Here is a 27,840-nt window from a genome sequence, read left to right on the forward strand (position 1 = left end):
CCAAACAAGTATAAAATATTGAATTTAGAGTACTAAATCAATGCAGGACCTATAGGATGTATTTTTTTCTTTTCTTCAGCTTGCTGAAAGTGGCTTCTGTACAGGCCATGAACCAGACTCAATGGAATTCAGTTCACTAGGAGGATGGGTAGCAACACGAGCATCTGGCATGAAAAAAAACATCTATGGAAACATTGAAGATCTGGTAAGTAGTTTTAATACTTGTTATAATTTCTCTGTTGAGATACTTAACTTTTATAATAACTCATGGTGGGAGAGTAAATTGTGGTTCTTCATGTAATACAGTTTTGGCATTGAATCTTGACTGAAATACTTTTTTTCCTTGCTTTTGGTATTAGTCCTAATGATCTTTATCACTGATATAAATGTAATTTTCATTTGAGCACTCACTGACTAGCTTAAGGAATTGTTACCTTGTCCTGACTCTGCTGCTGTCTTCTACTATTCTGGACTCTGTTAATCCAGTGTAATACTCCTGTCAAGCTCCCAGAAGTCCCATATTCTCTCCTACCTGTTGTATGTACCTGAAGATGTCTAGCTGAACTATCTAACTCTGACAGCATGCAAGTTCCCCACCTTCCTACATGCCCATGGCTAGCAGTATTTTTTAAATCACTAGGCTGATCTAATTGAACGTGTGGGTGCACAGTGGTGAGATCTAGTACCACCACATGGCTTGTAGGAAGCCAGAGGAAGGAGGCAGCAGACTGGGAATGGTAGTATTCTACTCTTGAATCTGTTTTAGTCATTAAAATGGTTCAACTTTATATGAACTCAGATAATTTTTTGAGTTTTAAGTATACCTTTTGATTTTAAAGTCTGTGTTTTCTTTTATCTTCAATACATTGACTGTATTGAAGATAAGTCATCACTGCTCAGACTTTGCCTGCCTTTTTGCTTCAAACTATCAGCTTTCTCTCATATTTTGTACAACCCTTCCATACATGAATTTTTTCCTTCTTTCCTGCAGCGCACTCTAGGTAATGTATGTATCCATGTTACCTCAGGCTTTTTCATCAGCTCATAGTTCAGACATATTTGTTCTGTGCACAGATGTGACACATCACTGTCAGTGACTGAGGCTGGCAGGAGCTACACAGTTTTTATTCAGTAGACCTGGCTGAAGTAAAACTAGTAGCGCTTACAAAGTGTCGTTGTTCCTCTGCTGCCTGAAGTGTTACTGAATGGTACAGTTTTGCTTGTACTGGGAGCTGTGGAGCAGGAGGCTTCTCTATTATGGAAGCATAACTTCAGGCTAAAACAGCTTCTGAAATTTTCATTAGGAGGAAATAGGATTGAAAATTGATTCAGAACAGTTCATGAGTTTCCAAATAGCACAGTGAGAATGTTTCAAGGAAGTGTTTACCTTCTGAGGAACTTTATATCTTGAAACAGTGTGTTATATAAGCTGCCTAAAATCCACTTACTGCAGAATCAACAGCTCATAAATTCCATATAGTGAAAATTACTTAGCTACCTGTGCTTTAAAGCTTTAAAGCCATTAGGTGAAATTCAGTAATTTTGCTTCATTTAAAGGCATTACTAAAGAAAAGCTGAAACTCTACCCTACCTTGGTATAAAATAGAGGTTTGAATTGAATAGAGAGTTGATTAAAAAAACCCACATATGAGCTGTATTGCATGTGCCTGAATAAAGCTGGAAACAATAACATTGAAAAATATTTTTTTAAAAAACAACCTTATAGCCCTACACATGTCAATCTTATGGCAGCTTTTATATTGATAATCTATTTCACAAAGCTTACTTCTGTCTTTCCTCCTAACTGAAATATTTCTGTAGCAATCAATGACTGAACTACAGTAGCTTTATCAAGCAGCAGTTCTAAAACAAAACTTAAGCGAAGTTTAAACCCTCCCTTTTTTCCTCTGTAGTATGGATGTATATTCTGGGTTAAAATCCTGGTATATATAAGTTCTATTTGTGAAGTTCTACATTGAGAAGCAAAACAGTTTTAACTGGCATTGCCTGGATGTAGCCACCAGCTGATATGATTTGTCATAGAATGGAAACAATCTGTTGTGTGGGGAAACCATGCTGTGTTAAAATAATGGTTGGTAACCATCCTCAGGTTCTTGGGGTTGCCTACAGAATGTCTGAAACCTATAAAGCCAAACTGTATCAAACTTTATGTTTTGTGGAAAATACATGTAATAAAAATCTGTGCTTAATGCTAGTATTTATCATCATTGCACTTTGTTTAAACAGGTGATTCATATAAAAATGGTAACTCCTAGAGGAATAGTAGAAAAAAACTGTCAAGTACCTCGCATGTCAACAGGACCTGATATCCATCACTTCATTATGGGATCTGAAGGTATAAACAGAGTAATTTCACTTACTGCATCTTAATTCAGCTTCCATAATTCTTGATTATTTGAGCGTCTCTAGTGCTGTGGCTTTCAGTGTGTTGATGAGTGGAATTGTGCAGGCATGAATTTCTTGTGTTAGGATAAAACACTGAGACGTTAATAAGAACTGTGAAGCTGCACCTTTTAACACTGCTTTGAATGGACCTGTGGAGTCAGCCTGCAAGTCTAGTAACAAAGAGCACAATTTAGAGAATATTTTGTAAGAATTCACCATGTAAAAAGCGAGGAATAAATCACCTGCTACTGCAAACTGAATTTTTGGGATTTCTAATTTACATTAACTTAAAACATTCTAGTAAATGTTAAGTTGGGTAGCTTGCAAGAAGTTCATCTTGCAACATTTTGCTCAGTTTTTCTCCTCTCCTGAAGGAACTCTTGGAGTGGTTACTGAAGTTACAATAAAGATTCGCCCAGTCCCTGAATACCAGAAGTACGGCTCTGTGGTCTTCCCCAACTTTGAGCGAGGGGTGGCCTGCTTGAGGGAAGTGGCAAAGCAGGTAAAGAAAAGCTGGATGTTGACTTCACTCAAGGACTCATGGATTCTAGCAGTAGGGGTGTATTGATGCTTCAGTATTTCTGGCAGTTGATAACAAGGAATTTGAGGTCGGAATCTCATAAGCATGTATGCTCCATGAAATGCATTATATGGCCCATGAGGATTTTGGAAATTACTCCGTTGAGGACTGAGCACATTATGGCTTTGCTTGGTATTCTGAGCCAAAACGTGGACAAGCCTTATAATGGCTTGTTTCAGTAGGAGTTATTTTCACTTTGCAGCCTGTATCTTCCTCAGCTGAGACCTTTAGGCTCGGATTAATTAGGACTGTGTAAAAGGGACCAGTGTTAAAAGGAATTGAGTTGCAGCATACATATAAAAGGCAGTTGAATTTGTGGCTTTGAAGTGGTAAAGGAACGGATGTGGCCTCTATTTAGAAATCACTGCCTGGAGCACAGTGACATGGGCAGGTGAGATGGATATTTCCAAGTGGAGTTGTGCTTACTCTGTAGTATTTAGGTAGAGAATAGTGCAGTCAGATGGTTTCAGGTAGTGCAGTACTTAGGTATCCAAGTTCTGTAGTACTTTTCCTCAAGGCTGTGCTTCCAAACAAATCTTACTCTGGCTAGCCTCTTTCTCCACTGACTAACTTTTCTTTGTTCTGTGCAAAACATACCAAATTATATATATGAATAGTAGAATGTACCCTGAATTGGGGAATAATTTCAGAAATGTTTTAATTAATGCCAAACTAAACACAGCTTTACATTTTTTCCAGTGATTGGTCTAAATTAATGGCTTAATGTTCCAAGCCAGATGTTCAAGCTGGTATGTGAATGACATGTATACGCTAGTCAGCAGCACTTGCCAGTTTTCTGTCGTGCTTCTACTGCTAGTGCTTGTCCTTCCTTTTAAAGGTACCTAAGCAGACTTTTTGGGAATGCTTAATCATATGGCTGATCAACATTTAAAATCAGTTAGGGGACTCATGTCTTCTCTGTCTGTGGGCTTAGTTAGAGGGGAAAAAAGAGGCACGGTTTGCCACTTAATGTTGCTCCATTTCTAAGCTTCTGTTGCTGCTGCTGCCGTTTCTCTGCTTACTTGAGCCTGAACCACATATTCTCTTCTGTTGCCCCTCGCATCAATCTCAGTAGTAATTACAGTGATTGCTGTCTGAAAAGCTCTTTCTTTTATATATCAGTCCACTTCAATGTAAGAACAATCAGCCTGCAGGTTGTGGGTGGGCTGGTCTCATTTAAAACCACTCCCACAGCTTCTGTCAACCTGCCTGGTGAGCTCCCTTGGTTCATGTTTTTCCTTCCTCTTGTGTGACCAAATACATATTAATGATATTGTGATGTGTGAACATGTCAAATGAAGTGAAAGAGCAGTACTTCCAAGTCTATGTGATTAGGTGATGACTAGTTTAAAATTCAGACTTTGTCATATTCCTCTGGCCATACATTTCAGTATGGCTGGACATGGCTGTCAGCGATTATATGATGTAGGCATATGCATGACCAGAAACTTACTTAACTGAAGGCAGCTGTTCTTACAGTTTTTCAGATTCCTGTACAGTGCAGAATCTAGATTAGACCCAAGTACAGATTTTAATTGAAGTCTGACAGCAGAGCATGAGTGTACTCATGCCAGGATGGAGTCAACTTCTTTCATAGCAGTACGTGTGGTGTTAGCTTTTGTACTTGTAACCAAAAGAGTGTTTACATACAAGTGGTTTAGTTATTGCTAAACAGTGTGTACACAGTGTCAAGGCTTTTTCTGTTTGTCCCTCTCTTCCCACCAGCAAGAGTGTTGGGACAGATAAGAGGCTGGGAGGGTACACAGTTGGGACAACTGACCCAAACTGACTAAATTCAGATACCATATAACAGATAATATGATCGTAAATAAAACTAGAGGGGGGTGTTTCCTAGGTGTTGCCATTGCTTGAAGACTGGCTGCATAGTCAGCTGATGGTAATTGATTGCTTTTTGCATTGTGCTTTTGTGGGGTTTTTTCCCCATTTTGCAAGCTGTCTTCATCTCAACCCATGGGTTTTTCTGCTTTTGCCCTTTTGATTTTTCTTCCCCATCCCACTAGGGAGGGGGCTGAGTGAGCAGCTGTGTAGTGCTCAGCTGCATGCTAGGGTGACCCTCAACAATTAAACTTTTTCAATGGATTTTTATTATGTGTGTATCTCTGATTACACAGAAACATAAGCTTGATGTACTAAGCACATGTACTATCTTTAGTGCATGTGCCATTTTAGAAAAACACTCAACATTTGAAGATCAATGTTTTTGGACTATTGCTGTGTTGGCTTGAGGTTAAACTGAAATTTCTCAATGCATTATGTGTAGAGATACCTAGCAGATGTTGCTATTCCAGTGAAAACAAACTTCTAGTCACCCTGTTTCAATGATGATGATGGCCAGAGGTCTCTGGTATCAAAATGTGCTTTCGTATATGCTATTTTAAAATGAAAATCTGATTGCAATGAATTTTAAAACCAACTATGTATATTATCTTCTTATTCTTCCTGTCTTACTTCTCTAACTTTGCCTCCAAGAGATGTGCTCCTGCATCAATTCGCCTTGTCGACAATGCACAGTTTCAGTTTGGTAAGTATGTAGATCATGATGGAGTATCGTCTGTTTCCAAGGGGTTTTTAGTAGCTTAAGTCTGTTTTGGGTAGTAATTCCTTTGCTCGAATTTAGACAGAAGGCAGTGAACCCAGAGTTCAAACTCCAGATAGTGCCATAATGCAAGCTTCAGAAACAGAAGCCTGTCTGTCTCTGAGGAAACACTATCAACTACTTGAGTCAGTAAAGAGCCTCACTCTGCCTATAAATGAGATGGGTTTTCTGCTATGTTTCCATTCTTGACATTTAGTCAGTTGGTGAGATTGAAATTCTGGAATCACTTCTGGTTTTTTGCTGTAAAGGAGCAGAGATTCCAGTTTTAAAATACAGTACTTGAAACATTTTCTTCCTGAGAGTATTAATGAGAAGTTGAATATGAAAAAAAATACAAAAAATCAGAATGCCTGCACCTTGTTTTTAAGGTGTGTTGATTCCTTTAAATTTCATGAAAGCATCTCAGAGGTTCCTTAGAAGTAGTAGGTTTTTTGAAAATAGTCTGATACCATAATGTTTGATTGGGTGGGAGAAAGGCAATGACATATTTGTTCAAAGTGATCTCTCTGTTTTCAAAAAAAGATCAGATGTTGTAAATGCTGTAACTGTGTGCAAGTACATCTAAGCTGTTAGGCTTCAAGTATCAAAAGTCAGTGAAGCTACCAGAAGATTCCTGAAGACAAAAGATTTTACAAAATTTCAGCTAGTTCAAACACCTAAACAGGATAATGTCAAATATGCAGAACAATAATTTCTCAGCAATTCTTAGGGAAAGCTGTCATTTTAAACTCTCAGAAATTTGGCAGAAGATACGTTCTGGCTCAGGACACTCTGATGGAGACTGTGGAGTTCCACAACCCAAAAGCTTATAGCTTGCAGAACTTGCTGAGACCATGCTATTTTGATTGTACCCAGAAGATGCAAATGGGAAGTGTTGATTGACCTTGAAAACCTCCACTATAATACTTCAACTAGTCAGATTTTCTGGAACTTCTTTTGCACAGAAGCCTCAGTGATGAATCTCAGCTTCAAATGGCATTAATATAGTGGTGTTGAGAAAGCTGAACTTCATTTTTCAAACCAGGGAAATTGTGATTTGTAAGAGCTGAGAGGGCTTGCTGGGCAAGCTCTCTTTTGTGTTACACTCTCCTGCTCAGACATGTCCAACAGAAGGCATTTCTTTTTTTATTTGGGAATTTGACCAATTGCAAGCTGTAAACCTAGTTTCAGGTGTGACAATATGGATTTTTCTTGTAGCCATTATTAAGTAATTTTTTAGATTGTAGTTTAATAAATTCATGACTTTTCATGATTTCTGTGTGCTTACTGAAGTCCTCTTTGGGGTTTGTATCTGCAGAGAGACTCCCTCTTTGCTTAAGAGGAAAAAAAATCAGTTGTTGAAGTTCATGTGTTTTTCAGGAGGAAATGCTTTTTGAAGTATTTTAGAAGGATGTATCATGTAAATGGTGCATAACTTTTTATGAATTGGGCTCACAGCATGTAGGCCAGATGCCAGGCTGCTAAAGTGAAGCAGTAATGAGAGTTCAGAAGTTGTTTGAGACTGAAAACAATGGAACAAACAGTAAAAGACTTTCATCTCAATTAAACCCAGTCCTGAGGCAGAGATGTTAATTTAACAGGCTCCAAGACACATTTATATATCCTGGTAATTTTAGTTCCCCGTTTGTCATTAAGGAAGCAATTACTAGCTTTATGTAGAAAACTTCACACAAGTGATATAACTGTTAAGGAAAAAATTGCTTAACTCCTAACTTGCACCATTTTTGGCTGCTTGTTTCAGTGGTTTTGGTATAACTTTAAAAACAAGTCACTGATTTTTGCTCAGTTTTGTGGTGTAAAAACTAATGAAGTGCTCTCTTAAAAATTTTCCACGTGCCATAGGCTTGTGAAATCTAAACTAAGGCAGCCTTAATAAAAGTATCAAATATTTGTGCACAGTTGTACATATGTCTTCAAAAATTAATGAAAACTCTTCCTAAATCATGTTCTAAATGAGTAGAGAGAATTCTCTTTAATTTTGATAATCAAAGTGCTCCAAGCAGTTCTGGTAATTTTGACTACCAAGCCACTTTTTATTTGTCCCTTGAAGTAATAATCTTAAGAGCACTGTTTGCCTTAATATGCCTTTTTCTGCTTTTTGCCAAAGGTCATGCTCTTAAACCACAAGTTGCTTCCATTTTTACATCGTTTTTGGATGGACTGAAAAAGTTCTACATCACAAAGGTAATTTTGGGGTTTTTAATATTGGTTTCATTTTTGCGTGCTATTCATAAAATTTGAGATTTTTTGGTAAACTGCTTATAATGCAGCTGAGTGTGAGTTGTAACTGATACTACAGTATAAGAACTTGAGGTTCTAAAGGTGGTTTAATTCAAATGAGATTGTGTTTGAGGAGTTAGCCAAGAGAGCTGTTGTCACTGGTCATGCCTGTAGAAGAGATTAATGTGCCATGTCTAACGGTAACTTGGTGACAGAGGAAGACTGGAACAAGTTTACCCATCTTGCATACCAGTGATAATCACTGAATACTGATGGAGCGAGGCCAATACTCTACTATATTTTTATCTTCCTAGATTTTCTGTAGGGATGATCTACCTTCTTATTACAGTGAGCTAGAATTTTGCAAGATCCTCAAGATATTTGGCAGATTTTCCCATAGAAATTGTTTTTTTTTTTGTCTTTCTGGAATTCATTCCTTTTTAACCTACAAATTATTTGGTGCTAAAATGATGTCACCTCAGCTTTTGTATTAAATATTTTATCTTATTATTGATTTTTCCTCCAAATTACCTAGAGAGTTTCTGCAACTGTGGCTATTCAAATGTAGAAAATTTCATTGTCTTACAAGAGTGGGTGTACTTCTGGAAGACAGTGACTAGTGTTGATTTTGCTGCTTTTTCCTGGACTATTGAAGTGGGAAGTAACATGTGTCTTGGGACCTGTTTTGTTAGGGAAGACTGTTTAGAGATAGCCCAGTTTTTTCCTTCCCTCCACATTTGTGATGGTCATAGTTTTCTTCCTGCTTTTAGAACTGATAGGAATAGTTGATTGAACATAAATGTCTCTATTGCTCAAAACATTTAAGACCTGGTTTTTTTCCGCAGCATAGGTAGGCAGCTGTTATGCCTATCCTGCTTTTTAACAGGAGGAAAGAGCAGACAGATAATTTCTGTTACTTCAGTTGACCTGTCCTGTCAAGGAAAAGCTTAAGTGTTTTGGGAGTAAATTTTTGAAGGATTTTTTTCCCATTCATTCCTCTTAATTGCAGCAACACTTACAGACCAGGGCACATGCCATGTAAAAACCTGTTCCTTGTATTCCACCACATAGACTGTGACTAATGGAAAGTTTATTTCTCTTTGCAGTTTAAAGGATTTGATCCCAACATACTGTGTGTAGCTACCTTGCTCTTTGAGGGTGACAGAGAGAAGGTTCTTCAGCACGAGAAGCAAGTCTATGATATTGCCACCAAGTTTGGGTATGCTTTTCAAAGAACATTTTCAATGTGAAGCTGGGAATGAACCGTCCAGGAAAAAAAATGGCCTACCATATTTTTGTAGTGGTTACTGTATGGATATGTTCTCAGTTTACTAGTTTGAAGTGACAGCAGTCAATTAGCTACTGAATATTCCCTTTGATACATATGGCTCATGTACTAACTCATAGGTAACTTTACTGAAAAACTTCAGCTGTCTGTGTATTGCAGAAAAAGATTTACTGAATATGGAATGAATGTTACTAAAGTGGAAACCACAGCCCTTTTAATTGCTTACAGGCATAGAAGCAGCTTGTTTTGCAATACTAGACTCGTATATTTTGACTACGGAAAGGGAGGCAAAATCATAAGGGTGATATTAAATTTTTGCAGAATTCATGTGAGTGTATGAATACAAGAAACTTGTTTAGATAAAGAGTGCAGTGACTTTCTGTCCCACAAAGGGACAGAAAACACTCATTGAAGTGGCAGACTGAGTAATGATCAGGTAGTTTCTTTACTTCTGCCTTCATTAAGCCTGATTGATGAAAACCATCATTAAAACTGTGATTTGTCAAGAGTGTACTGTTTTTGCTAATACTACTAGTCTCAGCTATTCAAATTCACATATAAGTGTTGTTTTATCCATTTCAATGCTGTAGTTTCTGAAATCTGTGCTTTTATTGCGCTTCTGTTACTTCAACCATGAATCCTTTTGTATTTTGGTATGTCAAGGTGATGGTGAATTGATAAGGGGGGAACTTGTTGGTGTTAGATCCATTAGAAGATGGTGCTGTCTGTGCTGCTTTATTAAGGCTATTAGTGAAGTCTTTAGTAGTTTAACCTGGTTTAAAATGCTAAACCATTTAATGGTTTTATAGTATAAAATACTTTAATTCTACGCTTCTTCGGGGTGTCTGATTTCACACCCACAGCCACTCCTCTCAGATTTATGGGACCTTGTAGGAAGACTGATTTCAGATGCATAGCACTTTTTTGTTCTTAGAAACCAATAGCTAAAAACAAATGCTTTCATAATAATCCTTGATAGATTAGTGAAAGCAAGGCTTCCTTTTTCTTTAGTGATATGGCTTTTGTGGCTTTTTTAATTCATTCAGATCTCTTATGCTTTGGGTCTCTTAAGTGTTGAGGTCTCATGACCTGTGCACATAGAAGTACACAAATTCAGCATGCTTAGAAATGTAATTACCCATGTTCCTGTACATTAATATCCAATAATATGTGTCTACTTGTGTTTTTCCACTCTTTTGTGAGTTTTGAAGACAGTTTTTTAAGACCACATCAAATATTTTGTTAAGTTCATCTCTGGGTTATGGAATGAAAAGAGAAATGAATAAAGGTCTGGTCTGAAGTAACTTCTGATTTCTAGTGAAGAGACCTTACTATTAACAACTATTTTAACACAGCTTAGGCAGCTAAACCTGCACATATGTTTAATAATCAAAGTTACTTTATAAATATTTTTGTAAACTGGTGACTAATTTTTTTGAAAATTAATTAAATTCTTGTAAATTGCAGTGGCTTGGCAGCAGGAGAAGATAATGGACAGAGAGGATACATGCTGACATTTGTCATTGCTTACCTTCGGGTAGGTCAGCTTTTGTCTGTCTGCTGCAACTTCTGTTAATTAATGTTGCAAAACACAGAGATGTTTCTTTGAAGATGCTTTCTCTGAAATCTGAATGCAGGCTGCCTTGGATGGTATCTCAGACTTCTACCAGAGGTTGTATCTCTTCTATTTCTGAGTGATTATTCATGGAATTTCATCTGCAAAACACCTTATTGACATTAATTTATACTCTTGTTAAGAAAATAGTTTCTAATAAAGGATAGGGAGGTTAGATAAAAGAATCTTCAGGGTGAATGAAATCAGAGGCTTGGAGCATACTTAAAATACTCATGTGTTCACTTGTCTTTTTACTCTTCTTTGGCAATCTGTTTATGACTGGTTTAAATCAGAATTCCAACATAACAACTTTTAGTTTAAGCTGCTGCAGCTGTTCTTATGAATTTTAGTCATACTGTTTGAGATTTTTTTATTTTTCAGAACAATATGCACATCCTGAGTGTCTGATTTGTTAGGGACAAATCACTGAATCTCCCTTTATTTCAGCAGGCTGTGTGTAAGATGGGAAGATGTTTGTCTTTTTTCTATCTAAACAATGACTTCATTGCAAAAAAATATTTTTACTAGGTATCATATTGATGAGCACAATGACACTCTTGGCTTGCTACTATAGTGATATAAATATTTGATTAGTGTAGGCGTACTGACAGTCTGACAAGTTGTCTCAATGTAGCCATGACATCAAAATGTTCGTCATCTTTGTCTTTTAAGAGCTTCCCTATTTCCATAATAATGAACTTGCCTCACTGGGACATATGGGTGTTTTTGCTAAATCAGAATTTCTGTTTTTCTCCTGCAAACTAAAACGCTGTTCACCTGATAGCTGTGTAGCATACACTGGAATCCCAGATGCTGATGCTGAATGTTACTGATAATTTCTTTACTCTTTTTATTAGGATCTAGGCCTGGATTATTACGTAATAGGAGAATCATTTGAGACATCTGTTCCTTGGGATAGGTAAACTCCAATTACTCTTTAGAATTTCTTAAAACTTGATTTCATTCAAATTATTCCTAACTCATGTTTGCTTATGAGGATGCTTATTTTGGGCCTTACGTGTATTGAATGCAGCCTGACATACCTCAAGTCTTGCAGCTGTTCTTACTAAAGTTGCTGATTATTTGCATACCAGAATTTTGTAAATGCAGTGTGTCAAGCATTCAGTAATATTTCATCTTAGGTTAGTTTACTGTAACAAATTTAGAACTTGAAATTGCCCTGTTTAGGTGGCAAGACATTGGTGACAATAATTGCAGTGGGGGAAGAGCAGCTACGTGTGTGGGATCAGCAGTGTATTTCAAACAGATTAGTCTGTAGTGAAGATGAAAAAAAAGAAGTATATTTAAATAATTTTTTTTCTTTTTCCAGTAATGTAGGGAAATGAAAACTGAAAAGATAACTTTTGCCCAAGATTGGAATATTTTATCTTAGGGTATTTTATCTGTTAGCTGTGGTTGAGAAACATTTGACCACAATAGAGTTTAATATACAAAATCATTTTGGATGCTCCTGTCCATTTGGTAAGCCTGAAATCTTTTAAATAGGATCTAAAGTGATTTGAATCAAAGCTTTACAGTACTCAATACGAAGTCTGATGACTTAAGTTGGCAACCCTATACCCTTGCTATTGAATAGTGGCAATTGTAAATTCCAGCCTGTGTGAAAATTGGCAAAGTATGCCAAGAGTAGAAGAAATTTGAGGACAATTTTAAAGCAAAAGTGCTCTTCCTTTTCCTTTAGCTTTATAGATTTTGAAGCATGCTAACTTCTTAGCTGCCAATTTGTTTTACTTCTACGTTGTTTCAGAAGACAGTAATTTTTTACTTAAGAACTTAAAGTATTTAAAATTGTTCTCACCAAAGCAAATGCTTTGAAAACCTTTTTCTTTTACTCCTAAGTACCATGTAACTTTCCATAAACTGATTAACTTGTTCTTGACAGGTGGCAGATACTTGAATAAAATATTTAGCTGACTTTCTTACTCACTAAATGGTTAAATTCTCTTGTGTTCTGTGAATCTAAAGATTCACAAATTGTAGTTTTAAATCTGTGTAAAACATCTTAATCTGAATTATAGCACTGCAGACCTTTGTGGGAGAATGTGTAACTGAAGAAATGGTCATTTGAAAAACAGTGATTTCTTTTGGTTGCCCTAGTACTTTGTTTGCATTTGGGCGAATGGCAAAGAAGAATCGAAAAAAAAGGAAGAACAAGTATGGCTTCTGACAAGGTCTAATAGTTCATTGCCATATTAGAATTATAGTGTTTCAAGTTGGCAGAGTATTGCCCAGATGAAAGATCTCCAGTTTTGGCCTTGCAGCAACACAAAGGTATGGTGTTAGTAGTTTTTGCCAGACCTATGAGTTCTCAAGATTTCTTCTGTACTTGTTAACTACTTCGCCAAAACTGAGACTGTTTTGCTAAGAAAGTAAAGACATCCAGAAGTAGGTAACCTCCTTTTTTTTTTTTGAACGCTTTTGACACTTCTGCCTTCCTTTTGAAGAAGAATTTTCAGGTTCTCTCTTTCAGAGTAAACTTGCTATTCAGAAGTGCAGAAAAAGCAGTGGAGTTGTGATGCGGACTATTCTTAGAACAAAGTCTAAATTAGTTAACAGTGATTTTGAAGGTACTCTTGCATTGCATTAGATTATGCTTTTTAGAAAGGTTGATGAAGTTCATTTTTTAGGAGTTGTATAAAATCTCTTACCAAAATTTTATATTTTAATGTGTTTCCTGTTACAGGGTTTTGGACCTTTGTAGAAATGTAAAGGAAAGGATAGTACGAGAGTGCAAAGAAAAGGGTGTTCAGTTTGCTCCTCTTTCCACCTGTAGGTAAGCCATGCAGTAATCTAAATAATTTTTCTTAAATCCTTATTTAGTAAGAGATCTAGCGATGTTATTACAAAGTTATTGCAAGTACACTTGACTTTCCCCTTGAACCTGCAAATGGATTTCATGGAAGAGTGGGGAATCCAAGAGATTAGTAGCACTTGCTTAGACTTTAGACTCTTGCTTATACAGACGAGAGTCAAGTGTAATGACTTAAGAGCTTCAACTTTCAAAGTCATAGCATTGAGTCGCTCATGGATTAGGAGCAAAAAGGATAATAACATTTTTTAAAAAGATGCTGTCTCTTTGAATAAGGTAGGAAATAATCTTATGAATTTTATAATGTCACATAGTGGTTGGCTTAATGTCATAAAGCTCTGTTTGTAATGCAGTTCTCTTCAACAGGGTGACACAGACTTACGATGCAGGTGCATGCGTCTACTTCTACTTTGCCTTTAACTACAGAGGAATTAGTGATCCTATTCATGTCTATGAACAAATTGAGGTAATGTATGAAGGAACAATGGTTAAAGGGGGAAAAACTGATAACCTGTATTTTGTTCTGAACCTATTGGCCAAACTTATAGGATTTTGCAGGAAAGATCTTGGAAGTCTGTTTGTAAAGCTTTGATCATTATCAGTAATAAGAGGTACATGTTAATTGTTCATCAAGTAAACACTACCAGGTGATTGTTTTAGATACCAGTAAATCAATAGTTCTGACTGAAGTATAGAAAAGCTTGACCTGGAGTTTCTTGGATGGCAGAAACTTCAAAGCTTAAACTCCAAATTTCCTAAGGAAACTAGTCTTCCTTAGTTCCATTATTTACAAAGCTACTTTTTCTGCTTGATACTCAGTCTGTAAATGCATGGTAAAACTGTCAAGATCATACCTAATTAATAGTGCTGCATACAGAGAATAAGGAATCGTACTGTGTCTCGTGCCATTTCTGTTAGGCCCAGATAAGCACTGCTCTAAGGCCAGTCTATTAGACCAGTTGTAAGCTGCTTCAGCATTGGCCAAGGAGCTCTGCAATGCTTCTGCTGTAATGCTTCAGCTGCTGAAACGCTGTACTTACCTAATTAGGGGAAACTAATAGCCTTGTTACCTTCAAGATGTAATTCTTAGAAGGACTATGGCCAAACTGCTTTTTTTCCTACCTTCTGGTTCCATGCTCAAACTTCAGCACCAGAAAATTGCTAATAGGACTGTAGAGAAATAGTATTTATAACTGGGATATCATTCTTCTCATGCTTCTTTAGAAATTTCTCATGAATTTGGCAAGTGGATGCAAAGTTTTATCAACAAGTTCAGAGTCTTTCATGCTATTGCATATAGGGCACTGAAGAATGTAATACTTGAGTGTTCATTTAATGAAACTTATACCTAGATATTACTTTTATTGGAATTAGTTTGTATGGTGACCTGGATGCACACCTTCCATCGTAGTGACTAAATTTAACCTAACAAAGTAAGTTTGCTGAGTGTATGTACTCTAAGGCAGACTGAAAAAATCTCTTAGTGGTATAGCTACAGTTATATATGTTATTCCTAAAAAAGTGCACTCTTTCGAAAAAATAAAAAAGTAGTCCTTCTGCTTATAAAAACTTTCATTGTTACACCTTATAAGCTCTACCAATTATTCATAAGTGAATGGCAAAGAAGATTCTACAACTTGAACATTGTTAACATAAAATCTAAATTTTGTTTTCTGCCACAAACTGCACCCATGAAAGGGTTGTCTGTTGTAAAGTACCTCACTGCCTCAACCAGATCTTGAAGATCTGGGTTGAACTCTGACGTGAATACGGATCTTGAATCACTCTGAGGAGACTGTTTTCAGACTTCTTTATTGAGACTTAATCATCTTCCAAATGAACATCCCAGCCACTGGACTATTTTAAGTTTTGACAAGGGGAAAGTGATCCAGAATATTCTATTCTTGAGTAATACATTTGTTACCAGAGATGTCATTTGGAATGTCTTGGCTTTGATAATGTTTGTTTAGAAGACTCTTACTTACCTTTATCTGCTTGAACTACAATGTTTACCTATATAAAGTGCTCTAACTACTTCAGAAACTTTTTATGCACCTGTGTGTATGAGTGCAATAGCAAGCATTTCATGAAATCCAAAAATCTTGTGCAATTGCTGTTGAATAAATACTGTATCTTTCAAATTTAGAGGGCTGCTAGAGAAGAAATACTTGCCAATGGAGGAAGTCTTTCACATCACCATGGAGGTAATGTTCTCAGTCTAATATTAGTCTCTTTGAAACCACTGAATATTTGCAAGTACAAAATAGTTTGTGGTAGAATTCTGAAAAAGATTTAATGACATTAACTGAAGTTGCTGGGGGAAGTTCAAAGGAGAAGATCTCCTGGCATTTTATCTAGAAACTTCTCACTCTATTTCCAGTTTGATCAGTTTGTCTTAAACAACTTTTACTGATCCTTGTGTAGATATATATTCAGTTACACAGAATTCAAATGGGAGTTTCACAGTTTTGTGTCCCTTGTGGCTTTGTGAATGCTGTTAGCCCAAATTCCAGAGCACTGAGGTGAAGTGTCTGAATAAAAGAGCCAGTAACTTTAAACTGGACTGTGTTGCAATCTACCATTTGTTGCATAATTGATTTATGTAAGTGTTAACTTTACTGGCCTGTTGTTTGACAAATTCTAGTTACCTAGTTTCTCTCTTAGAGTTTGGGGATTACTTTTCCTGTGTTACTAGCATCTTCACAAGGTACTTTGTGCTTTAATATTAAGAACCAGTGTTACGTGTAAGCAGTACTTCCTGTTCCTGATGCTTTACCTGTGCTTTTCCCACATACATGGATAGTCTAATTTGATTGCATGCGTCCTATATAATGCTATAACCTTGGATGTCAGGAAGACTTGTTGTGAAGTCAGTGTGATTTGTGCAGCTACCTTCTTGAAACTGATTATCTTAATGCATTTCATCTCTCTGCTCTCTTGGAGCATTGCCTGGTCACAGATATAAGAGCAAAGAAGAAGGGTAATGGTTTAAAACTGGAGAAAAAATCTGTAATTCTAAAAGGTTTGTGTGGGGAAAAAAACTAAAGGGCAGAAGCTCTGCTTTAAAACATGTCAGTGACTTCCCAGACTTGGAAGATTTTAGCTAGGGCTGTTTTCAGGTATCTTGCTTTGTAATAGAAACTGAAATGGACTCTGCTTTGGCAGTATCAGGATATTGAAGGATGTGTAGGTAATAACATGTGTGAAAAGATTTCAGTATTTTTTGTTTGATATGCTCTTATGGTCCTCTGATTAAATCTTTAATATGGTGGTATAGTGGACCTGTCGATGTGGAATTACCCCCTTGATGTACTCCCATGCTTTCCCTGCTGTGGCAGCTCTATTTCACTGTAACTAGCATTTCATCCAACTCACATGCAACTGGAGCTTGTCATTTGGACGTATTTGCCTTCACCGTATAAAACCTTGCTTACCACATGTGTTGAACCAGAAAAAAAAATATGTAGCATTTTCAAACCCTTGCACTCTTGAACCTTCTGACTCTACAGCTATGAAAACTGGGTTCCTGTTTGACTATGTATGCTCCTGTTGTATGCATGACTGCCTCTGATACTAATATATATTTTCCACTTTGAGTGGTTTTGTGTGGCGGTTCATTGTGTTCAATATTCAAGATTATTTTTTTCCAGCGCTTAGTAGATGTGGTGCTGAAAATTAGCCTAATATTGTCAGTTTTATTTACTGACCTTCAAGCCTTGTCACTCTTAGCACTGACTAGTCTATTGTGTGTGGTAAAAGAAAATACTGGTGCAATTTCCTTTGGTGTTTGTCTTGTAATTGTGATTAATAACAGTTGTTTTCACTATCTGGAAACAGGCTGATTTGTCTGCTTACAATCACACTGTGATAAATGGAGCTATTTTAACTCTGGGTTTGTGTATCAAAGAAAACAGATGTAGTCTGGGACTTGAGGCTATAGGAATTACAAAGCCTGCTTAAGTCAATCTTCATATACTCCTTGAGTGAAGAAATGGTCACATATGACAGTTTGAGTTGTGTAAATGTATAAATTACTTTACATCTGGGGAAGTACCAGCTACAGATAGGTGCACAGTGAGAACTGAAATCATGGTACTTTTAATTTTATGAAGAGTAGCTTCAGAAGGACTTTACTGTGGATATGGTGTGGGGATTTACTTACCCCTACCCCCCATTATAGCTGTGGACTGTGTCCTATGCTCAGAAAGACACTGCACATCTTCAAGCATAGCTTTGATCCTTCTGCTTTTCTGGGCACTGGGTATCTTTAGATTTGAGAGTCATAGATAGTGTTTAGAAACTTAGCATTTAAAAAGCAGCATTAGGAATGACAATTTCTTGTAGGTACAAGTTTAAGTTCAGATAAATAATTATTCTAATAAATTATGGCAAGCCTTAAAAACACCCATATGATGTGTCACACTTGAATTTCAAGCATGCCTTTTTTTGTATGTGTGAAATAGCATGTGCTGAAGAAGTATCAGTAAGTATGCCTGGTGTGTAAATATAACTATAACCCCTTTGGTTAGAAAACCCTTTTGATTTGGTCAGAAAGGGGGAAGGTTGGATTTGTACCTGATCCCTTTCATATTACCAAACTAAGCACCTATGTAAAATTAAAGAACAGTGTAAAAAGTAATGATATATTGCTTACCTTTGATGGACTGTTTTAACTACAACTGGTTGCTTAAGGAAACAATTATCAGATTGTGGGGTTGAGGAAGATAGCCCCATTTAGCCACTTAACATAATAGAACTAATTTCCTTCTACTTTCTAGACAACTGATTAGAACTGATTAGAGTAAAGGTTAACCAGGTATCCCGAGCTGCATGGGTTTAGCTATAGTATCAATGACAGTTTAAGTAGGAAAATAAAAGATAAGAAAAAAGTCCCACAACACTAAAAAACCAAAGCAAAACCCCCAAAACAAAATAAAAAAAGAAAAAATAAACCTTACACCTTATTTGCATTCAATTACATGTTTGACACTGCAGTTTTTTGGCATTAAGAGGCTCTGGCTTAAGCTGTACACTACAGTAATTAACTCAGACAAACTACAAAATTCTGAAATTATAAAGTTCTTTTGTGAGGAGGAGTTGAACACATTCTTTTCTCTTCTACACAGGGGGAAAAAAAATCTTCTACCCTTAAGCATACTAGAGTTTGCTCTGCTCATTAAAATTAAAACTGATACATTTGTTAGACATGGAGTAACCTCATGTGAAATAATACAGTAACACAATTGTATTTTCCTCCTTGGTCTGTTGAAAGTCTTAATAGAATAGTCATCTTCAGTGTTTTTTTTTTTAAAAAAAAAAAGGAAAGGATCTCCTGATTCATCAATACCAAACTTGAAAGTATTTCAGCTCTTAAGATACCAAGTGAAAATATGCAAGGTGTTATGGTTGTGGTGTTAATTATGCAGTAGACTTGGTATACACTGGTCCAATATACTCCAGTGCTGTCATGTTTTACATTACTGCACTGACCTTTCTCAGTTTTGCAGAGTTCTCCCTGGAAGTGAACTAGCATTTTAAGCAGTTTATAAGGACAGAGAGAGCTGCTTTCTGGAGGGATAGCTAGTTTCAGGAGGAGCAACAGCTGGATGAGCCTCATCCTTCTTAGGACCTGTCACTGCTGCCCCTTCTGCAAAGCTGTTGTTATGCAGTAAGTGACTCTTCATATTGAAAGGGCTGGAGTGGAGGAGGTCCAGAGCCATGTGCAGTGCCACCAGAACCTATTTCCACTGGGACCACACAGTGCTATAAATCTCTTCTGCATGGGTGTGGAGTAATTCCTGGAATCAATCAGCTACATGAAAACTTTCCTTACAAAACCGTTCATGTGTGCCCTGGTAGTTCATATTCCAAAAGAGAGAAAACCAACTGCTGCCTGCTGTTTGCTCACTCCATTTTTAGGCACCAGACTTTTTGTAGCCATCCAGGTTCATTTTCAAAGATGGGCAAGTGAGAAAGGGCAGTAGAAAGATGAACAACTTTTCCAATGGAACCAGCATGGAGCAGCATGTATCAGACCTGGGAAAAAGTTACTAGAGCACCATTGCACAGGTGCAAAGCATCCAGAAGGTTCTTGAATACCTTCAGTGAGAGATACTCTACACCCTCTCTAGGCAGACTGTTCCAGTGCTTGGGCACCTGCACAATAAAGATATCACTGCTCATGTTTAGATGGAATTTCCTGTGCCCATTACCTCTTTTGCTTGGCACCACCAAGCAGAGCCTGGCTCCATCCTCTTGACACCATCCCTTCAGATGCAAGATTAACTGTCTTCAGAGGAAGAAGATGCAAGAAGGAAGGGCTGTGTTTGTTTCCAGCTGGGGCACAAGGATTGTGCATGTGGTGGTGTGTATGAGTGGACAAGTAGTAACCTGCTATGCTAAGCTACTACAAATATATTGTTAATAATGTTTTGATGTAGCATATAGAATCAGGTGACTTTGATCTCATTTTTTAATTCTGAAAAGTATACTATGCTGAAAGCCTGTAAGTAGTAGATGCTTGTATCAATTCTGGTTTTGTGCACTGTCTCCTGTCAGTTCTAGGTAAGTGCCATCATGTAGGGCTAAAACTGAAAAGTCTACTTTCTCTAGGCTAGAAATAGGAAATTGTTTTTCTGTAGTCTGGGATAAGATCAGGCTTAACTGAGATCTTATTGTTAGGGAAGTTAAGGCTTCCTTGAGCACAGAGCTGTTCTTTAGCTGCGCTTAGAGGTAAGCAACTTGGTCACTTGGAATTATTTTTATGTTCACACTAACATCTTTTACTATTGTGGCATTTTCTTCCTCTTTTTCTCTTCTCATCCTTGAAGCCATTTAGGTTGCCCTGTGGAAAAGAAGGACCAGAAACTGTATAGCACACCACTAACCTGAAGTGAAACAATTTATAAATGACCTTTCTAAGTACTGCTCTCATTTTCATAGAGCCTTTCCTTCATTTAATCTGTTTTCCATTTTATCTGATGGACCAGCTTAGAATTAGGAGAGATTGCTTCAAAACTTTTTAACTTTTAGCTTTTCTTTCTTAATGTGAAAATTTGAGTAGCTGAAAACTCCATGTATATTTTATTGACACAAATAGTAGGAGCAGGAAATCAACTTTGCTGTTATCACGGGGTTAAAATCTTTTTGTTGAGCATGTTTGTGAAGGACTGCTGGTAACTGTAGTACAGCTTTTTTTCTTTCCAGTTCACTAATCAGATGTATGTTAGATTTATTATTGCAAAAGTATAAACCATAGAAAATTTGACAAGATAGATGTGTAAATTATCACTTTGACAGAACTAATGATGCACTCCAAGCACCTTCTGTTTTCCAGCACTTGGTGAGCGACTTCATTAAATATGCAACGACTGTTTGGTGCTGCTCAGACAGTAGTTCAGTTCCTTGTGGAATTGCATTATTACTGGAGGTGTAAAAGAGGCAGGCATGCTAGCTGTTGGGCATCCTGCTGTGATTCTAATGTGCTCCATCTTGTTGGAGCAGTTGTTTGCAGTCTTTTCAGGACAATTACATCCATAACCACAGAACACATTCACTGAAACTATATTACAGATAACAGTTGAGAATAGTAATGACTAAAAATTGTGTAAGAGCCAGCGTGAGTGACTTGAGGGGATGGTCAAGCCACATCCACAATTCAGGTCTTTTGTAGTAGTATTAAAGAAAAAGTATTTAAAGTATTAAAGTATTTTAACAGATAAAATTCAACCACGTCAGTGTGCTCAGACAGTCCCATTGTAGTGACAGTATATTCACAGATGGGGATTCTCTCTTGAGCTGGTGCTGCAAAATACAGCCAGGGTTCCTACCACATGACAAATTCTTTTGTCCTTCAGCTGTGATCTTTGATCTTGACACACATGCTGCTAATAGTCATTTTCTAGCAAACTGCGAATTTCATTCTGTCTCACATTATTTGCTTTTTCTGTTGGCATTGTGACTGGCTCGTATTCCTTAAGGTATAAACAAATATACTCTGTTCTCCAGAGGTGTCCCTGTAATTTATTATTCTGATGACAGTTTGATGGTTACCCTGAAACAGGGCACAAAAGATGGCTTGAATTTAGCTTCAGATACTCTTAAAGCTTCTGTCTCTCAAACCTTTACTATGTCCTATCATACTGACAAATGGATTGTGTTTCAGGCTGACAAGTTAAATGCTAGAGTGTCTTTAATGAAAAAAATGTCCTCAGTTTTGAATGCTCTGTTAATCAGAGTTGATGATTTGGTTAATTAGCATGTGAACACTTGGCCATTTAACAGGACTATTGTAAGAATTTAGGAAATGAGTTCTTAAAAGATTGTTTCAGTTTTGATTGTATTTGGTATATGTTGTGAATACCATTTTTACATGGGAAACAAAGCTCTTATATAATGGTATTGAGCAATTACCAGCCAGCAGAGAAGTCTTTAAATAACATTAAGCCTTCTTCATAGAAACATTTTTTTTTCTATTTAAACCAATACTGATTTAAGCTTGATTATTGAGTTATGTTTTCACTTTAAAGTAATCAAGAAATGTGGGGTTCTGCTTTTTAGTAATCTCCTCTGCAGTTTCCAACTTAAAATTAGTTTGTAGCTTTTTAAAACTTACTACTGTTTCCTTGTCTTAATAGAACATGTGATTTCAGCCTAAGCTTCATCTAAATTTCATAGTTTCTAAAGAAAGTAGACAGTGTGGAACACAGTCTTCCTCTGGGAGTATGCTGAGCTTAATGAGCTTGATAGTCTGGTGGGCTCAATAAATCAAATAAAGCAAAACATTTCTCATTTTTGAATAAAAGCATTTATCACACAATGTTTATTCATTCATGGTCACAAGATTGATTGGCTCCTAGAATCCTGCCATATATTGAAACACTTTGTTTTTGTTTTTCCAGTAGGCAAATTGCGGAAGCGCTGGATGAAGGAGAGCATCTCTGATGTTGGCTTGGGAATGCTGAGATCTGTTAAAGAATATGTGGACCCCAATAACATCTTTGGAAACAAAAATCTTTTATAAAGCCCTGCACAAATGATGTACTAAAAATTAAAAATTACTGTTGAAATTCCTCCAATTTAATTGTATTGATATCCCAGTAATCAAATATAACATAGACTAAACTTTAAAAACTAGTAACTTACATTGATTTTTGCTATTCCCTTCCCCCTCCCCCCAATAAAGTGTAAACATCACTGTTAATGTTTATGGACTTTTACTTAACAATATTCCAACCTACTGGGCAGAAAGTACCAACCAGAAAATGCAAATTTGGGTTTCCAAGTTGGGCTAGGCAGCACAGCTGAGAGTATTTTCACTGCTGGATACTGCCAGATGTTTCTTACTTAAAGCATCCCCTGCAAGGAGGACAATGACTGACAGCCGTGTTTTCTACAGAAGCAGCTGCACAGCCCAGCCTCCTGCTAAAGGAAAGCTGCTAAGAGACAGATGAGAGAACACCAAGGAGTACCTCCCTGTACTGGATTAAGTATGTAACAGACTTGTAACCAGCAAATACTTTTAAGAGTACAAATGTAGGCTTTCAGCAAAAGAGACAGTGTAAGTCAAACTACTAAAAATTCAGTAGTCTCTCACTGTAGTACTACTGGAAAATCTTACACAATTGAGTTGTATTTGCATTGCTGGGATAATCTTAAATTAATTATAGGTCAGCCACTAAGTTTTGTACAACGGACATTTCTCACTGTAAGTTGAAAACAGGTTTGTAACAAAATTTTGTGTTCATCTGTACTTCAGTCCTAGTGCGTATGGGTTTTGTTCCTGTTGTGTTTGTTTTGCACAGATGCAAAATATCTTTTTCAGTTACTCAAATGAAACTGCCCAGCACTGTCTTTTGAAACAGTCACAACAGTTTAATAAAATACTTAAATGGACAACCTACTGTCATCCTGGAAGTGAGATTTCCCATTTAAGTTTTGTACAGTTTCCTATGGCCTTTATGAATCATTTATTTACTTCACAAGTAGCCACAATTTTAATTGTCCATTGAACTTTATGAAAATGAAATATTTTCTTGATCAGTATCATGTGAGAGTAAGCATTTTTACATTGAAACTTATCAGTAAAATAAACAATATTTGTCAATACTCATGATCCATTTTTAAGGTGGGTTCTTTCTTAAAGCAAATTATCCAACTTTTTGATAATTAATGTATATGCATAAGAGAAAAAAATACAGATTATCATTTGAGGACACTATCTCTAGTCAACTGCTTTACAGCTCTGTAGTGTCAGTTTGGACACCTTTTGTATTGGTAGTGCCCTTAATGAGGAGAAGATTATAAAACTGCATTTTTGTTTTTAAACTATTTTAGAATACTGTCTAATTAGCTTTCAATTTTGGTAATATACCAAAAAAAGTATAAAATGCTTGAAAAAATACTGCATATCAGACAACTCTGAACTTGTTCTAAGATATTAATTTCAATGCTACAGTTCAAATGTTTGAAAAACATGGACACTCAAACCATGACTTTAAATTGAATGCTGTCAAGGTAATTTAGGAAAACTTTTTATGATTTGCAGATCATAAGAATGTTCATGTGATATTTTTAACGCAGCTGGATTTATTTTGAATGGTTTTTATTTCACAACATTTCAGTATAAAAATCTGTTCTTTTTTCTTGTTCCCAGAGTTTGTATTTCAGCAGTAACCAAAACAGCAGGTGTAGTCTGTTGTAGGAAACTGAGCCTTCACACTGTGGTTAAGTGTTCCTTAAGTACACAAAGGTGTCTCGGTGGGTGAATCTGCACAGGGCAGTGCAGGGACTTCCTCAGCTGCACGCTGGCGATGCCATGGCCATGGCTGGCCTCTTGCTGATGGCTTGTGTCACACCCCAGTGGAGACCTTTCTAGGAGCTGGTAAATATGAAGGGTGTTTTTGTGCCTCAATGAAAGTTTGTGTAGCTGTGAAGAATTAATTTTGAAGGAAAGCATGTGAAGCTTTTTTGCAGAATGGCAGCACAAAGAGTAGAACAAGTAGCCATAGCTTAGTAATACTGATCTCTTAAGATTTTAACTAAAGTACAGCACAGCTCTATAACATCCTCCCCATTTTTTAATTTTCTGACTATGGTTTCCTCATCCTTTTTTGTACTGAAAGTACGCAGGTAAAAACTCCTTATATTCTTTAACCTTTAAATAGCCACTGACTTCTGAAGTGATTTAAAATGCAGTAAAGATTTTTACTATATGTCAGTTGTCCTATGGGAAGGTGAAATAACAGGCTTCAAGGGTCCCAAAGCACTGTCACTGGATAGCTCTGAGGAAGAGATTAACTGCAAATATAATGAATATTGCTGTCTTCCTAAATACTATCTTATGAACTGGTCAGAGCTTAGTTGAAACTGCAGTTGAAACATGTATTACTGTCTTTTTAATTTCTCATTGGTAATGAAAATAGACAAAAATGTAAGTTCAGAAGACCCAGATAGAGATCATTCACCATTTAAACAAAATCTTGCTTTCTCTAATACTATAGTCTTCCACCACTCTTCCTTCTGTACACCCTACTTCAACAGACTTCACTTCCGGTAACTGCAGCCTGTTCAGACATGGAGTTTGATCCATGCAGATTAGAAGTGCTGATGCAAAACACAACTTTTGCATTTCCTTGACTATTTTGGCCATATGTAAGTTACAAGCAGTTTTAATTAAGCTTGTAATAACTTCTAATTACACAGCTTCTGCTCCCTTCGAAGGAGGAAAGGTGCAGAGAGTGACTGTGGCTTGACTGTAAAATATGTTTACATTAGAGAGACCTTTATAAAAGTTTGGAGGGAAAAGAAGCAAATCTGTTAAAAGCTGATCCAGGATCTAAGTCTTACAGTCAAAGAAAAACGTGTCTTGATTTGACTTACAGTATAGTGGTTAAGTTAGAGATGTCATCTTTGCCTTATAGCTGTGAACGGAGGCCAGGCCAAATAGTTCTTCCGTAGCAATGTTAATTAACTGAAACCAATTTCAAAGGCAGGGATACATTAGCACTGAAATCCAGAAAACACAAATTGCTTCTCAGTTTTGGAAATGTATATTTATCAAGGTTGTAATTTAATTTTCTGCAAATAAAGCCAAACAGTATTTGTCATTTTAGTGTGAGATTAACTGTAAAGCTTCAGTTGTAATGTTAAGAGATTACAGAACCTTATATTATTAATAAAAAGAAAATCAGCCTAAACCAGTATGTGTTTTTTGTGATAAAACTAAACAAATATATTCTACTAACTTGTCATATTGCTTTATTTTAATTTGGTGATGAACTCTTACATAAGGAAAACTATTAGGAAAGCTTTGGCACTTGCTGGGAGAGAAGAGACTGAGTTTATAAATGTATGCTAATAGGAGCTCTGCTTTTGTGTCCCATGTAAAGCACAACAGGAAAGAGACAATTTCAGAGAAGGAAGGGCACAACACCACCAGGCTATTTGGTTCAGAATTTCATCTTTGGTGAGGGCAGGATGGGGGCCATATTCAGCTGCTTATTTGAAAGTTCTTTCAATATAATACAGAACCAAACCTTGTCTTACTTGGCTTCCCCATATTTCAAAGCCCTCTTGTATTAAGCTGTTGCAATAGGTATATCATTTCCTGCTGCTGTGCTCATCTCTCATGTAAAACGTCCTTGTTACAGGTCCTGGAATCTGTTAAAGTTCTGTGTGCAGCAATGCATCACATGTGAGCAAAAGCAGTATTTCTCAGTTATCTGCACCTTGCTATAAAGACTTTGTGCCTTTAAACAAAACTGGCTGAAATCACATGTTGCTTTAAAGAAATGTTGTATTGTCTTGTGTTAGCACCATTATTCAATCTTAACACATTACACAAAACCTGCAAAAGTCAGCATGCAGGGCACAGAAGAACGAATGTTATGTTTCACCATGTAGAACTATGACAATTGTTCAATATGATCCAATTTTTTTGGTGTGCTTGCTCACAGGAAGGAGACTGCCTCATCATCAAGCATTTGATTTCTGTTTTCCTTCTATTAACAGCATTAAAATTCAGTATTTTTACTTGGATCCAGTCAGTCTCAATCTGAAGGAGATTTTAGATGATGATATACTTGTCTCAGGGTGACAGCCAGACCCCATCAGTGCTCTCTTTGTTTGAAATACATAAATTTTATAAAAAGTTGGATCTGAACCCACAGCTGTGTAAATACTACAGGCTCACTGTTTATGGTTTTATAGTCCCAACACTGACTTTGAATTCCACATTACCTTTAAAATAAATTGATGTCTTTCCTCAGGCTCTCCATAGAGACCAGAATTGGCAGGTAGCTGCTTTTTTCAGTGTCAGCTTTAAGATCTGCTTTGCTGAAAGGGCAGAGGTGGTCAAAAAAACTGTTCAAAGATGTTTGCTGTGCTGTGTCTGAAAAATACTAGTGCTGTTAGTTTGGAATTAAAGATTCTATTTCAAAAACGGGGTTACAATATTTTAAATTGTACTGTTATTTGCACTATTTAAGAATACAAATTGCAATAATATACCTTTACTGAAATGCTGTGAAATGTTTCATTTATGAATTTGTTTTTGCACTTTGGAAAAACCATTGATCCCATTGATCTTTTTTTATGGGAAAGTTTATGAATTTTTCATTTTAATTCAGAATAAATCTAAATTTCAATTGACTGTTCATAATTTCCAGTATAACAATATCTCAGTAGCACTCTGCCTGTTCCCACCTTCATGGTAGTATTGTCTTCCCCCAAAATGGGAACCACAGCAGCTTTTACAATAATGTATTTGTTGTAGTACTGTAAAGCATCATAGCAGCCTTCTAAAGGATAAAACAGAAGTGTTTGACCATAGCAGTGGATTTATGTGTGCTCTAAAAGACATGGACAAAATTTGATGATGTGACTCTAATCATGTAAAGTTTAAGCTGATGCTTCTAAAACATCAGATCAAATTAGGAAATAAGTGAAAAATTGTTTTGTTTAAAAATGATACTTTATATTTTTAACTTATGAAGAATGTAAAATGATTGTCACAACGCTGCTGTTCAATATCATCTGGCTTGTCTGAGTGTTACCGACTTCCCACAATGCTTCTATATAGAAAAATATAAAATGGATGGTCTCCAGACAGGGTTGTGATACAACTGCTCCCATTTCAGGCTGCTGGAAGGGTTTGGCTCTGTTCCCAGGAGTGACATGGACACTGAGCATGTGGATATCCGGCACTGCCATTGCATCAGTCAGTGCTGGCTCAGCAACACGAAACTCAGAGTATTTTAAAGACAAGGAATATCACTGATGTTAC

At 36.6% G+C, this 27,840-nt stretch overlaps 1 protein-coding gene across 3 annotated transcripts in view; it reads left to right on the forward strand.

Moving 5' to 3' along the window:
• AGPS (alkylglycerone phosphate synthase) overlaps positions 1-22,758 on the forward strand; it is a 70,397-nt gene extending 47,639 nt beyond the window's left edge. For 2 of the 3 annotated variants that reach the window (XM_014249524.2, XM_005519841.2), the window contains 12 exons: positions 80-205; positions 2,248-2,356; positions 2,781-2,908; positions 5,477-5,528; positions 7,711-7,787; positions 8,930-9,042; positions 10,579-10,648; positions 11,584-11,645; positions 13,431-13,520; positions 13,923-14,022; positions 15,703-15,760; positions 22,457-22,758. In XM_014249524.2, coding sequence (XP_014104999.2) covers positions 80-205; positions 2,248-2,356; positions 2,781-2,908; positions 5,477-5,528; positions 7,711-7,787; positions 8,930-9,042; positions 10,579-10,648; positions 11,584-11,645; positions 13,431-13,520; positions 13,923-14,022; positions 15,703-15,760; positions 22,457-22,578 — 1,107 coding nt within the window. In that variant the 3' untranslated portion in view covers positions 22,579-22,758. The remainder of the gene's footprint in view (positions 1-79; positions 206-2,247; positions 2,357-2,780; positions 2,909-5,476; positions 5,529-7,710; positions 7,788-8,929; positions 9,043-10,578; positions 10,649-11,583; positions 11,646-13,430; positions 13,521-13,922; positions 14,023-15,702; positions 15,761-22,456) is intronic. The other variant, XM_088058864.1, reaches the window with a different exon arrangement.
• Positions 22,759-27,840: the final 5,082 nt, after the last annotated feature.

Source organism: Pseudopodoces humilis, chromosome 8, assembly GCF_049639895.1.
Source record: "Pseudopodoces humilis isolate 2021_Gansu_Grassland_sample_001 chromosome 8, ASM4963989v1, whole genome shotgun sequence".
Lineage (NCBI taxonomy): Eukaryota > Metazoa > Chordata > Aves > Passeriformes > Paridae > Pseudopodoces > Pseudopodoces humilis.